The sequence below is a fragment of the Euprymna scolopes genome, chromosome 6 (assembly GCF_053919585.1).
Source record: "Euprymna scolopes isolate OS-2025 chromosome 6, ASM5391958v1, whole genome shotgun sequence".
Classification (NCBI taxonomy): Eukaryota; Metazoa; Mollusca; class Cephalopoda; order Sepiida; family Sepiolidae; genus Euprymna; species Euprymna scolopes.
Genome location: NC_136487.1, coordinates 75,786,436 through 75,801,622, shown reverse-complemented (window position 1 = coordinate 75,801,622; position 15,187 = coordinate 75,786,436). Strand labels below are relative to the sequence as shown.

Genomic DNA, 15,187 nt, shown 5'->3' with positions numbered 1-15,187 from the left:
TGTTAGCGTGCTATTTTTAAAAAATAGTATTTTCAAGTTTTACGATATCTTTTTGTTTATTAAATTGTTAAGTGAGAATAGTTACAATACACCCGCCAGCCCGGTATCATAAGTGCATAAGTGCCAACCCGGTAAAATAAGTGCATAAGTACTAATAAAGTGATTTTTAATATCGTATTAATGGTTTATTTTATTGACGCTACACCGTAATCACGTGATTAAAACTTTAGCAGACGAAAAATTGGGAGTCAAAGAGTCATGAGTTCCTGACATGTTTCTAGTGTTTTGTTTAACTTCTTTTTTTTTTTTTTTTTTGAGCGATTCGATTAACCAGTCTCCAAAGATGTGACCCTGATATCGGCCATTTTCCCCTGTTCTTACGTAACATTTGACACTACTTGCTTTTATAACTGAATAAACGCTTTAAAATAAGTTAAATACTAGAAGCTTATCCAGGTAGGTAGAAGTAGAAGTGTAACTTATCATACCTTTGATAACATTTATTTGTTTTATAGTTGTATTTTTTTTTTTTTACTACTTCTTTGTTTTGTTTCCTGTTGTCAAAATGTGCATATATTTTTTTAATTTAAAATGTTTACGGCGCAGTCGATAACTTAACGGTTACTGGTAGGAATAGTAGTTTTATATAACTTAAAAATCACTTGTAATATTATCATAAAAATATTTTTGAGAGAGAGAGAGAGAGAGAGAGAGAGAGAGAGAGAGGGGGGGGGTTACGTAATTACGAAAGAGCATTTATCATTTTATTAGTTAATAATTGTATCTCTTCAAGTCATCCGTAACTTTTTCTTTTCGTACTTTTTTGTACTTTTTGTACGCTCTTGCTTGACTCGTCGACGTCCATATCACCGTGTTATCGGTGAAGTGCTTAAAGGGGTCCCTTATCGTATAATCGGCGACCGGAAAGCATTCAACTTTGTTTTTAAGTGTTAGTGTGCCGCTGTTATTTCTCTACCGGTGTTTGCGGATCGCGGAGAAAACAGAAGGTTCCCTTTATTTATTTTTCCAGATTCCCAAGGAGATTATGTTGTCTGCTAATTCGAACAAGTTCCAGTTCGCGATCGATCGAGGCGGTACCTTCACCGACGTGTGGTGTCGTACCCCGACTGGGAAAATCTCCGTACTTAAACTTCTTTCCGTCGATCCGGATAATTACAGCGATGCACCCAGGGAAGGTATTCGGAGAATTATCCAACAGGTAAAGATCATTCTCACAATTGAGTTACAATATTTTTCAAAACTTTGAACTATACTATTAACTATAAATAATTGATCCGTGCGGAAATAATAATGTTATTATTTAGAAAGCTATTCTTAACATGGGGAGGGTGTTTTGTACGTATTCTGTACTTTTACCTTTCAATTTAATAAAAACAGATATCATAAAATTTTAATTAAACTTGAAAATGCTATTTAAAAAGTAGCGCGGGTCAATAAGTGCAGTGCAGTGCAGTGCACTACTTTCACTGCACTAGTGCAGTAGTGCAGTGCAGTGCACTGACTGCACTAGCACCAAATAATTTTCTACTCTATGAATTTTCGTCATTTTTGGATATATTACCATTTTCGGCGTGACAAGTATTTGTTGGTTTTGTTGAAAACCACATATTAAAAAAATCGATCTGTCGACTCTTTCTTAACAAGAACCCAATATTTATTTGTAAAACGTTTTGGCGCTTGTGCAGTTAACGGACAGTATTTAGCTTTGGTGCTTGTGCACTTTTGCCATCGCGCTATTTTTAATTTTTTTTTTTTTTGTTTCAGGTTAAATTCAAGCTTCACGATATCCTTATCATTATTATTATTATCATTATTAAATTGTTAGTATAGATGAAAGCACAAATGTTGCAAAAACACCTTCCCTTCCCCATGTTAAGAATGGCTTTCAAAATAATAACGTGATTATTTCAGCACTGTGGCAAAAGTGCACTGCAGCACTGCACTGGCTGCACAGTACTAAAAAATCATTTTTGGTGCTTATGCACTTATGTTACCGTGCTATTTTTGGTACTAGTGAGTGCACATTGGCCCATGCTGGAATAATAATGTTATTATTTAAAAAGCCATTTTTAAAGGTGAGGGCGTTTTGTACCTATTCTGTACTTTAACCTTACAATTTAATAAAAGCAGAAGCACTTGTACAGTTTAATCAAGACATTAAAAAAATGAAAATATCGAAAAAAAAAAGGTTATATTGAAATATATTCATTTTGGACTTAAGATCTCCGAAAAAAAAAATTCACTTAATTTGATCGAGTAGTTTTTTTTTTTTTTACAGCGGCAAAACACGTTTTTGTGACAGCGCGTTGAAGGTAGACATATTTGATTTTTTGGAACACGCCACGGGGAGATAACTCAGTTTAAACCGCCGACACCTCCTCTCCATCTTTAATACTAGCTTTTCTTCCTATAAATCGACCCTTTTGCTCGGTATCATAACAAATTGTTTTTTCGCTGTAAAAAAAAAAAAAAAAAAAAAAAAAAAAAATACTTGATGAAATTAAGTGAAATTATTATTTTTTTTCGGAGAACTTCATTCCATAACGGATAGTGCAATATAACCTTTTTCTATATCTTCAGTTTTTAATGTTTTGATTAAACTGTACATTAAGTACCAAAACGGATATCATAATATTGTAATTAAACTTGAAAATACTGTTTTAAAAAATAGCGTGGATCAATAAGTGCATTAGCACCCTATTTTTTTTTTTTTTTATATAAATAGTATCTTCAATTTAAATTCAAGTTTTACGATATCTTTTTGCGGACCTGAATGCGAATCCCCCCCACCACCACCACCACCTATAATTTTAACCGGTATTCTGCTGTTGGTATTTATTTATTTATTTACGATCTAACCCAGCGTAGTATAAACGCTCCCAACCTCCCCATGTTAAGAACGGCTTTCGGAATAAACACCCCCAACCTCGAAAACTATACTACATACTAAAATATACTATAAAAATTATAGGGGGGGGCTCGTTCAGGTCCGCCTATCTTTTTTTATTATTAAATTGTTAGGTGAAAGTACAGAATAATTACAAAACACCTTCCATGTTAAAAATAGCTTTCTAAATAATAACGTTATTATTTCTGCACGTTAACATAAGCGCATATGCATTGCATTGCAATAAGTACCTCATTTTTTTCTTACAAATACTCGAATGTTTTGTATCAGAAAAATTGCAATATCGTTGCATTTTACTTTTTCTTGTTGTCGTTTTGTTTTTGTTTTTTTGTTATTAATGTTGTAAAACTTTGGGTCTTTATGCACTTACTGTACCGTGCTGAAATAACGTTATTATTTAGAAAGCCATTTTTAACATGAGAAGGAGAAAGTGTTTTGTAACTATTTTGTACTTTCACTTAACAATTTAATAATAAATATATCGTAAAACTTGAATTTAACTTGAAAATTACTGTTAAAAAATAGCGCGGTACAATAAGTGCATACTGCATAAGCATCAAACTGTTACATTAAAACGAACTAGTAACTACTTCATTTTAATGTAAAATTTGAAAAAAAAAAAAAAGTATCTTTTTTCGGTACTTGTACGGTTTAATTAAAACATTCAAAAATGAAAATATAAAAAAAAAATAAATAAATAAATAAAGTTATATTGTACGTATCCGTTTTGGACTGAAGATCTACGAAAAAAAAAAAAAATTCGGTACTCCTTGGACGTTGAGTTTCATGGCGACCAGCAGAAAAATTTTATGAGTAAATGTTTACTTTAACTACAACAGAACACCGACCAATAAAAAAAAATTTTTATATATAAGTTTTCGGGGTCGCTGACAGCGAACCTGATATTCAAACCCATCGCAAATTTACCGTTTGCATGGTATTAACCCCTGAACCCTCGCACTATTTTGTGCCAACTCCTCGCCATCGTTTATGCTATTCTTACATGATGCGTTCGCGCATGGACGCGCGTAATAAGGTGACTTGTCACATCGCGGAAGATTTTTTTAACAGACATTTAAAATAACAGGAAAGTTTTCAAAAACAAAATGTGGTTCATTTTTCGGTATTATTATACAAACACCGTGACAGCGAATTAGTAAAATCTTTTACGTAGTATTCTGTTACGTTTCGGTGTGCTGAACACTGGGTTAGGGTTAGGGTACATTTTTTTCTACTAATTCGCTGTCACGGTATTTGTATAAATTTACCCATTTTTCTGTGTTACGTAGTTTTTTATGCTTTTTTAATTGATCTAAAAATTAAGTTTTTACGAGCCGTCTACAAAAGCATTTTTATTTTTTGTTATTTTTTTTTTGGATGGTCAATTATAAAACTCGTACAATATTTAACAGATGCTTCTGCAGTTTAGTTTACCGTTTTTTCCGTCAATAACGCGCCGACATACACCGAGCAAAAGAACTGTTTAATTTTTCACAAAAATTCTGTTTACATGGGGGGGGGGGGATGGAGTTCTTCTGCTCGGTGTATGTCGGCGCGTTACTTACGGAAAAACGGTAAATTAAACTGCAGAAAGCATCTGTTAAATATTGTACGAGTTTTATAATTGAACTCCCCCCTCCCCCCCAAAAAAATAAATAAAAATAAACAAAAATAAAAATGCTTTTGTTTGTGCTCGTGAAAACTTTCATTTAATTTTATCGAGTAGTTTTTTTTTTTTGTTTTTGTTTTTTTTATAGCGGAAAAACACCTTCTTATGAGAGCGCATTGAGTCAGCCATTATGGAATTTGTTGAACACGGGGAGATAACTTCATGTAAAGCGCCGATACTCCCTCCCCATATTACTAGCTTTTCTTCCTAAAAATTGCTCGGTATCATAACAAATTGTTTTTTCGCTGTAAAAAAAAAAATAAAAAAAAAAAAAAAAAAACTACTTGATGAAATTAAGTGAATTTTTTTTTTTTTTTTCGGAGAACTTCGTTCCATAACAGAAACGTGCAATATAACCTTTTTTCGATATTTTCATTTTTTAATGTCTTGCTTAAACGGTACAACTACCTTTTTTCTTTCTTTCTTTTTTTTTCTTACAGTTCTTAGTAAAATAGAGTTACTTCCCCTCACAACAATGGGTTAAGATTTTTTTATGGGCTTTTCAAGGTAAATTTAATTTTTACTGTATCTTTTGATTAAATTGTTAGATGAAAGTACAGAATAGTTAAGAAGAAGTCCCCCTCCCCATGTTAAGATTGGCTTTCTAAATAACATCATTGTTTCCATATGGACTGTAAACTGCACAAGTACCGCATTGTTTTGTTTTACTTTTTATTTTATTCATTAAAAATGAAAAGTTAAACTTTTGGCAATGTTGACTTTATCAGTCCGCAAGTTGGCGGACGCGAGTGAATGAAAAAAGTGGAAGGGAACGCAAATTTTAGCGAAACGAAATCACCGAGTCGACTATTACAGCCTAGCAAGAAAAAACAAAACAAAAAAAAAAACAATCCAATTGCTGATAACAATAACTAAGAAATGTTTAGACTGTAGTTTCACATAACATTTTAATAAACACAAGAAACAATAAATAAGCAAAAAGTAAATGTTGCCAAAGGCAAGCTAAGTTACTTTTAAACCTAACTAGATACGTTTTTCTTTTTTTTTTGGGGGGGGGGTTAATTTATTTATCTACATTTTTTTCACACTACTTTTTATTCTTAACTCAAAAAATTAAAGTTGCTTTGTTCGCTATTCGGGAAGATTACATTATTTCTTACTTATTTAATTTCATTGTTTTGTTTTTTGATAATTATGTAGAGAAAGGAAAATGAAATTCAATTTTTACGGTATCTTTTGTTTATGAATATGTTGAATATGAAACTGCAGCCTAAACATTTCTTGCTAGGCTGTACAATCGACTCGGTAATTTTGTTTCACTAAAATTTGCGTTCCCTTCCACTATTTCCATCTGTTCACGTCCGCCATCTTGCGGACTAATAAAGTCAACATGGCCAAACTTTTTATTTTGTTAATTTTAAAAGCAAAAAGTTTTTATGTTTCGGATTTGTTTGGAGGGGGTGGGGGATTAATAATTTGGACTATTTGAACTACTATTCTGATCAAAATCAAGTCCCGTCCGTCTTTTTTTTCTTTTTTTTTTTTTTTACATTTACGTCATCTGACAGTGTTTGACAATGAACGCTCTGGAACAGTCATTTCTGATTAATGGTTTACCAGTTGTAAAACATTCTGTTAATTCTGAAAAATAGCCAAATTCGTTTGCATCTTCTTAAACGGGTAAACATTAATCAAAAGTGATTTTTACGGTATCTTTTGCTGATTAAATTTTTAGGCGAAAGTATAGAATAGTTAAAAAGAAGCCCCCTCCCCATATAAAGATTTGCTTTCTAAATAACGTTATTGTTTCAACATGGACCGTAAACTGTACAATAGTGCAGTACTTATGTACTTATTGTATATTGTACCAGTAAAAGAAACGTATGGAGCTTGATTTTTAACCACTATTTGTTGTTACATTTAAATCACTCGGACCCACACGTTGTCTGATACCGTCACAAAGGAACAAAGAAATAAAAATCTGACTCTGTATTTCTTTAAAGTGCAAATGAAATGCATTTATTCACGATTCTTCCAAAACAACGCATTTCATTATCTTTCAAAAGTCTTTTCATACACACATCTGTTTTACAATGCTGTACCATATAACATGTGCTTTTTAAAAGTCTCTGTCCCCACCACCTGATGCCGGCCTTACCCAGTGTTCTCTCGCCCTTGACTTCACACATCCATCTTCCCCAGTGCACATCGTGCTGTCCTTTATTCTTTTTTCTTTTCTCTTCTCCTTATGACGTCAGCACATGCACACTTGCCAATTTGCACATGTGCTTTAATGGATACTGTTGCTGCTAATAATTTTGCTAGTCAGCTATCCTATGGCTGCTGCTGATTTTCTCACACATGCCCATACACATTATGTTACCTCTTGTTCTAGAACAATTTATGGAAGTTTTTGTTTTTTCAAACTTAAATGAACTGCTTATTTTACTGTTATTCCTTTGGTTAATATTGCATGTAAAGTTATTTTACTAACTTTCCTTTAGAACGTTAATATTATTAATAAAATTTGTTTTATTGTATGTTAGTTTTTATTAATAATGCTTCTAATATTTCTAGTTCACTGTTTTTGAACGTATTCCAAGTATAAATGTGTTGTCTTTGGAAAATTATCTAAATCAGAGTTAGAAATAGGAATGCTTATTAATAAAGTGTTTATTGATAGCTCTGTTTTAGAACGATGCATAGGTAATATCCAACAATAGTGTGGTAGTGAAATCAATGTGGATGCTTTAGCCATCTTGGTAACATAGCACACCACTTCATTGCAAGAGGTGTGAAGATTCCAATTGACCATACAACTAACAAGTTAGACACAAAAACAAAACGATAATGAAAATAATGATAGGGAGCATGTTTTATTTACCAAGAATCGAAATGGCAAATTATTGGCAATAGAGATCGTGTATTTAGGATCAGTCACTGGAAACGGTAGCTGAACGTCAGTAAGCAGAGGAACAGGTGGCTGGATGTAAGTAGACATTATGAACGGTGTGCAATAAGTAATGCCCCTAACCCACTTCCCATAGTAGTAGAGCAACGAAACTTGGCACAGTTATTAGTCTTTCTCTACATAGGAACCACCCAGAGTTATGCATTTCTCCCATCATTTGATGCAGCTCTGGAGACCGTTTTTGTAGAACACCCCAGGTTGGTCCTCCAACCACGACATGACTTCAGAAATCAAGGCTGCATCATCTGGGAAACGCTTTCCTTTCAAAAACAACTTCATGGCTGGGAAGAGGTGAAAGTCAGAGGGTGCAAGGTCAGGAGAGTAGGGAGGATGGGGCAGGATTTCATAATCACACTCCCGTGCTTCTGATCTGGCGACATGCGAGTTGTGGACCGGAGTGTTGTCCTGCAGGAGGAGGGTACCTTTGTTGATCTTGCCCCACCTCTTGATTTTGATAGCTTCCCTTAATTTCCTCAAAAGTGAAGCATAATAGGCTCCTGTAATTGTGGCACCCTTTGCCAGGAAATCTGTCATCACTACTCCGTCCTGGTCCAAGAAGACTGTGAGCATGACCTTGCCAGCGGAGAGCTGCACCCTTGCCTTGTTTGGAGGTGGTGAGTCCAAATGCTTCCACTGCATTGACTGGGCTTTGGTTTCTGGATCATATTGATGGACCCAGGTTTCATCCTGTGTAATCAGTCTTTTGAAAAACTTTGACTCATCTTCTTGGCACATCTCCAAATTCATCCTCAAGCACTCGACGCGTTCTTGTTTCTGGAATGGTGTGAGCAACCTGGGAATCCATCTGGTAGACACCTTATGCATATGCAAATAGTCATGAATGATAGTTTTCACAGACCCTGTACTAATCTTGACATCTTGGGCTATTTGGCGAATAGTAATGTGCCGATCTTCCAAAATGGCAGCCTCAACTTGACGGACAGATGCCTCATCAATGGCAGAAGGGAGGGGGACCAGATCTGGGAGCTGTTTCCACAGACTTCCGGCCATGTTTGAATTCACGATGCCAGCATTTTACAAGATCATATGTCATCATCTGTCATCACTACTCCGTCCTGGTCCAAGAAGACTGTGAGCATGACCTTGCCAGTGGAGAGCTGCACCCTTGCCTTCTTTGGAGGTGGTGAGTCCAAGTGCTCCCATTGCATTATCACTATCAGTTTCTTTCATCAAAAGTCTCCTGTGGTGTGCGTCCTTTTAAATACAAAAAAACGGATCACTGTTCGACATTTAACAGGCTCCATTTCACACCTGACTCGGTTCAAACACCTGTAAAACAGAAACCACAATTAGTTCAGAGCTGTAATTTGCCACATAACCTGTAGAGATATAAATTATTGCACATGCAAAATTTTAGCTACATCAGACAACTGGAAGTGGGTCAGGGGCATTACTTATTGCGCGCCCCTCGTAGAACAGGAAGCTGGACGTCAATGAATTCTGGAAGCAGGTAGCTGGACGTCAAGTAACCGGATGATAGTGGGCTTTTTTTTTTTCTTTTCTTTTTTTTACATGAGTCACCACTTATCAAAGCCTGAAGCCACTCGAGGATAAGGAGAGGATAATGAGTGTACGGTAGTCACTCAGACAGCAGTGTATTAATAGTGGTAGAAATGGGATAGAAATGGATTATTTAGCAGGCAGCTCAACAAGAACTTGTTTACATTGGGCTTGAAGATGACCATATTGTAGTCAGCTGGAAAGCAGGACAACGGAACAGTTCCACAGGCGGGCAGTTCTAGGAAAGAAGCTTTGTTTAGATTTAGGCACAGATAGAGAGTATGGGAAATTGTTGATGGTGGTTGTAGCTAGATGAGTGTTTTTGTGAAAGTTTGGCAAAGGGGGAAACCATAGATTGGAGCTCAGACGAGCACTTGCCATGAAAATAACAATAGAGCAGAGCCAGACTCCCATGATCTCTTCTGAGAATGAAGGTTGTAGGGAAGAAAAATGGCATTACCTAGGAGGCTGCGAAGGTGGTTTTGAACCTTGTCAAGGCATAATAAGATTCTCCGAGCAGCTCCCGCCCGATATGGCAACAGTACCCCATTTTAGGATGTATCAGGCTCTCATGGTACAGGTGGATGATTGTCGGGAGCTAGGTACTTTCTGGAGCGGTAAAATGATGCAATGATTTTTCTAGTGACCTTGGCAACAGATATGATGTAAGTTTTCCATTTCAGGTCAGGAGTAAAGGTCAGATCCAGAAGTTTGTCAAAACAAGGAGCCTCTTTTAAATGAGAGCCATTCATATTAATTGGGGCCAAGTGGAGATCAGAGCATTTATGACGAAAAGATAAAAGCTTTGTTTTGGATGTGTTTTACACCTAGATGATATATGGCTATTAAAACAAAAAAACTAAACCCGTACAATGTACTTAGTTGTGAGGGGAAAAGGTGCGTATTCAGATTGGCACTTATGGTGGCATTTAAAATTGAAGTAAATACAAAAATGTCTGTATGATGTACGTACCAGTCAGAGGACAAAGATGAAAAATTCCAAAAATCACCTAATTTGATCAAGTAGATTTTTTTATATTAAAAAAAATCAAATTTTGATCTGTTTCGACGAGAGTGAAAAAAGCGTCCATATTACAATCAACAAATCGGTGGTTAAGGGCAGATAACCCTAATGCACGTAGAAAACTGTCAAAATGACCACTGATTACCTTCCCTTATGTTTCCTAGAAAAACATGGCCTAGTCTGTCACTTATTAGTAAAAAAAAAAACGGCAAATTTGTTTTTTGTAAAGAAAAAAAAACTTACTTGGTCTATTTTTGTGATTTTTGGAATATACGGATTGACTTTGCTTTTGTTACCAATTGGTCTCTGATTGATTCAGCAATCAATACTCTGCCCTGGGATATATTTTATAAATATGACAATCCCGATATTGCTTGCAATTTATTAACCTCTCAGTTTGGCTCGGTAATATCCGTTCATGTGCCTAAACATACTGCAAGATTGCATAATCACTCATTGCCATTTGTAACTCCAGAATTCAACGCTTGTCCCTGATTAAGAAATCATCCTGGTCTCGATATTAATCGCACAGTTCTGAGTATGATCGCACAACTTTTTCGAAATGCATGAAACCAACTGTCTTCTGAAATAAAGCGTATTAAGACAGACAGTTATCGTCACCAGGCCAACAAGATTGTGGATAGGCCCTTATCACGCAATTATTGATGACTTACCAAAAATCTCTATGTTCTCTTCGGTGCCTGACACCATCCCTAACCTGTCTGGCGGAGCAGTTACCGCCAGCATATCACTTGATAAGGCAACATTTTTTTTATCAGCACTACACAGGTGCAACTCCATCGATTACAGTGCATTATGCTTCACCACCGTCAACAGGTGCACCCTCACTTACTGATATTCGGTTCACGCAAGATATTGTTTTTGCGAAACTGAATAAACTTGACGCTGGAAAGAGTATGGGGCCAGATTATATTCTCAATATTCTGCTCAATCAATGTGCTCACTAAGTCCCTGACTCATCTGTTTATGTATATGATCGCATGCTTCTTCTATGGAGACCTCCACCGTGGTTGCAGTCTGCAAGTGCGAAGGTAATAGATTAAAATTATCTAGCTATTGTCCAATTTCAACAACCTCTTTTCTTGGCAAGGTCATGAAGCACATTGTAAATGATGGCCGTACTTCACATCTTATAGAAAATAAGCTCATCCATCCATCCATCTTAGTTTGGTTTTCTAAAATCACACTACACTGCAGAACAAGCTGGCTGTCTTTATCAGCCTCAGAACGTGAAGCTAAGAAATGCACAATTTTGGCATTTTAAGATTTTACCAACGCATTTGGGACTGTTCCTCACTTAGCCCTGCAGCAAAAACTACCCTCATTTGGTGTCCAAACCTTGGATCTACAATTTAGATCTATCTGATCAGCTACTTTGGTCACTGGCTGTTTGTCAGATGAGCTTCCTGTCTGCAGGGAAGTGTTATTGCACCAATGTTATTTTTGCTCTTCATCAACGACCTCACTGGACAGTGCAACACTTCATTTTAACTGTGACAACTTGACTGGGTTACCAAGCTCTTATACCGACGACACGCAAATTTCTGTCACACCCAGACCCTTACATAGCATTGACTTACTTGCAGTCACTGCTTGTTTTTGCATCTGAGTGGGTAGGGGATTGCAGCATGGTGTTCAACCCAGCAAAAACAGTTGTGCTATTGTCCTCTAGATATCTCTCTCGGGATTTGGTTTCAAGACACATTCCTGAAATGTCATAACTATCTGGGAGCAATAATATCTAGCAAACTCAAGTTTGTTGACCACTTGTCTCGTAGATCCAATCGAGTTAATAAAGAGCTTTGTGTTGCGTATTCTCGGCTACCAAATTCCTCATGAATGGCATTTGTTGACTAGGCTTTACAAGACAAATGATTCTTCCCCACTTGGAATATAGGCCCCTAGTGTTCGCCGGAGTTGGCAGGGTGTTCTCTGATACTTTTGAACACCTACAGCATCATGCCATCTGGCATATACTACATATTCCCTGCCACGACCCTGTTCCCTCTGGAGTACATGATCTGCTTGGATTAGATCTGTTGTCTACTCGCTAGAATGTAACAGTTGCTTCTGTTCCCTACAGATTATTTCATAGTTCTTCTCCATCACAATGCTTAAATACTGTCCTGTGCTGCAGCTGAACAGACTAACCTGCGATAATATACATTCACATTTGACCCTCTGCATAATTACACTGGTGTTTGCTTGGAGATGTAACAGCAATCTCCTTTCACATTGTGTTCTACAGTCCTGTATGTGCTGTTTTAGAATTGTGTTAATGGACATGTATCATGTCACATTTTTGGAGTTCTGTATTGACTATCGTGATGTTTCTAAGTTTTATGCATTCTCTAATTAGCTTTGTAGCTTCTGTCTATTGCTAATGATTTTATGACCATCTATAATATAAATCTCACCTGTCTGTTTAAATGTATGTATGTATATCTTTCAAAAACTTTAGACAGAGGTGGTGGATTTTCACAAGATTGGTATCAATTTGAAGCTCAGCCCTTCGGATGACAAATATCGAAAAATTGGCCAAAAACATTAATTCCTTCACCTTCAACTGGCCAGTTTTCTACAGGGAGGGGTCACTTTTTTCGCTGATATTTTTGAAAGTCATTTCCTCTTTTCGATTGTCTATCCTTAATTTAAACCTATATCACTTCCGGTTTGGTGATGGGCGCAACAGCTCACGCGTCACTTTTTTTTTCACTTTCTTTTTATACTTCGTAGTATGGGTTCGAGCCTGCCTGCCAAGTATCACTTTTTTTTATTTTTTTGTGCTCACAATTTTCCTTTTTATTTATTTATTTATTTTGCTCAACCAACACCTTTACACACATCTCCACTTTCTTTTCCGCCTTCGCGTCACGGGTTCTAGCCTGCCTGCATAATACAACTTTTTTTCTTTTATTTTTTTCGCTCAACACACACCTAACAAACACCCAGGCCTGGACACCCAGACTAATGGATTAATAAAAAATACAATCTTCATGATGTGTAGATACAATACAAAAGTTTTTCTCCATTCTTGTATATCACTATCAGTGCCATAATGTTCACCAGCATTTACATAAATTGATTCAGTAATTTTGTTTTAAAAAATCAATTCAACTTTTATTCGTAGACATAGAGGGAAATCTTTAGAAATACAAAATTAGGTCAAATGCTAAAAATATGAATTACCTGCCTTGGATTTTCTGATAACAGCAGTGAATGTGTGCCTACTGATGGTAGTTAAATTTATTTTATAAAAAAAAAATTACTCGATCAATTTATGTAAATTTTGGTGAACCGTATTTTTTTTTTTTTTTAACACTTCATAACTAAGTAACTAAAATACATTACACAGGTTTCTTGCTATTTTTGGTTTAACAGTCATACTTCATATAGATACAACACTGGAGAAGCACCGAAAAAACAAAAAAAACACTTTATAACAGTTTTTAAATCGGTAAATCGATACAAAAACGTGGAACAGAAACGAGGGGTAATGTAAAATAAAAACTTTTTACATAAAATATTTTTTCGAGTGTTGCATAAAATATTTTTTCGAGTGTTGCATAAATATTTTTTCGAGTGTTGCATAAAATATTTTTTCGAGTGTTGCATAAAATATCTTTCGAGTGTTGCATAAAATATCTTTCGAGTGTTGCATAAAATAATTTTAGAAAGTTGCATGAAATAATTTTAGAAAGTTGCATAAAATAATTTTAGAAAGTTGCATAAAATAATTTTAGAAAGTTGCATAAAATAATTTTAGAAAGTTGCATAAAATAATTTTAGAAAGTTGCATAAAATATTTTTAGAAAGTTGCATAAAATATTTTTAGAAAGTTGCATAAAATAATTTTAGAAAGTTGCATAAAATAATTTTAGAAAGTTGCATGAAATATTTTTAGAAAGTTGCATAAAATAATTTTAGAAAGTTGCATAAAATAATTTTAGAAAGTTGCATAAAATAATTTTAGAAAGTTGCATAAAATAATTTTAGAAAGTTGCATAAAATATTTTTAGAAAGTTGCATAAAATATTTTTAGAAAGTTGCATAAAATATTTTTAGAGAGTTGCATAAAATATTTTTAGAAAGTTGCATAAAATATTTTTAGAGAGTTGCATAAAATATTTTTAGAGAGTTGCATAAAATATTTTTAGAGAGTTGCATAAAATATTTTTAGAGAGTTGCATAAAATATTTTTAGAGAGTTGCATAAAATATTTTTAGAGAGTTGCATAAAATATTTTTAGAGAGTTGCATAAAATATTTTTAGAGAGTTGCATAAAATATTTTTAGAGAGTTGCATAAAATATTTTTAGAGAGTTGCATAAAATATTTTTAGAGAGTTACATAAAAAATTTAAAAAGCTGCCAAAAGAGTTTACTTCTTTTCATTAAACATACTTCTAATTCCGTTTTTTTTTATAGTGATTAGCCTTGATTTAATCAAACCCATCACCATCTACAAAACATGATGATGACACTATCATATTTATGCACTTAAAGTGTTTTTCTTCAGATTTCATACATGATACTATGAGGGTGTTCTCAAAGTAATGCCTCCTGCTTTTTACTCTGCCCAAATAAATTGAGGGTGATTGCAAACTGAATTGTCATGATAACTTATGCATTCATAACTTGAAAGTTTCATTCTCTCTGTTGAAGATAGACAATCTGAGATTATAAGAAAGCAGACCCTGCCATGGATGTGTGATAGCAGCAGAGAAGCGTCATTGAATTCCTCGAAAAGGTGCATTGAGAATGTTGGTGACCACGTAAAAAAATAAATTCTGGAATATAAAAGGTTGCTCGTTTTAATGTTACCACTTCCGTTTTCGTTGCTCTTCAACTTTTTGAGTTAAAAATAGGAGGTTTTAGTTTCGGAACAACTCCCAAATTGATTTTAACTTAAATACGTTCAGCATGTCCTTATTTTCAAACAAATATACAATTTTTATTGCATGTTTGAAAAAAACTTAAGTGTCTCCTACTCGATACTTGTGCAGTTTATGGACCATGCTAAAATAATAACGTTTTTATTTAAAAAGCCATTCTTAATACTTGGAGGAGGGGGTCTATTTAACTATTCCTCA

The 15,187-nt window shown here is 34.9% G+C and overlaps 1 protein-coding gene across 1 annotated transcript in view; it reads left to right on the top strand.

Annotated features, from left to right (window-relative positions):
• Positions 1 to 203: 203 nt before the first annotated feature.
• Positions 204 to 15,187, top strand: part of LOC145277711 (5-oxoprolinase-like) — a 150,970-nt gene continuing 135,986 nt past the window's right edge. Inside the window, exon 1 of the mRNA XM_080129409.1 lies at positions 204 to 1,219. Coding sequence (XP_079985535.1) covers positions 1,046 to 1,219 — 174 coding nt within the window. The 5' untranslated portion in view covers positions 204 to 1,045. The remainder of the gene's footprint in view (positions 1,220 to 15,187) is intronic.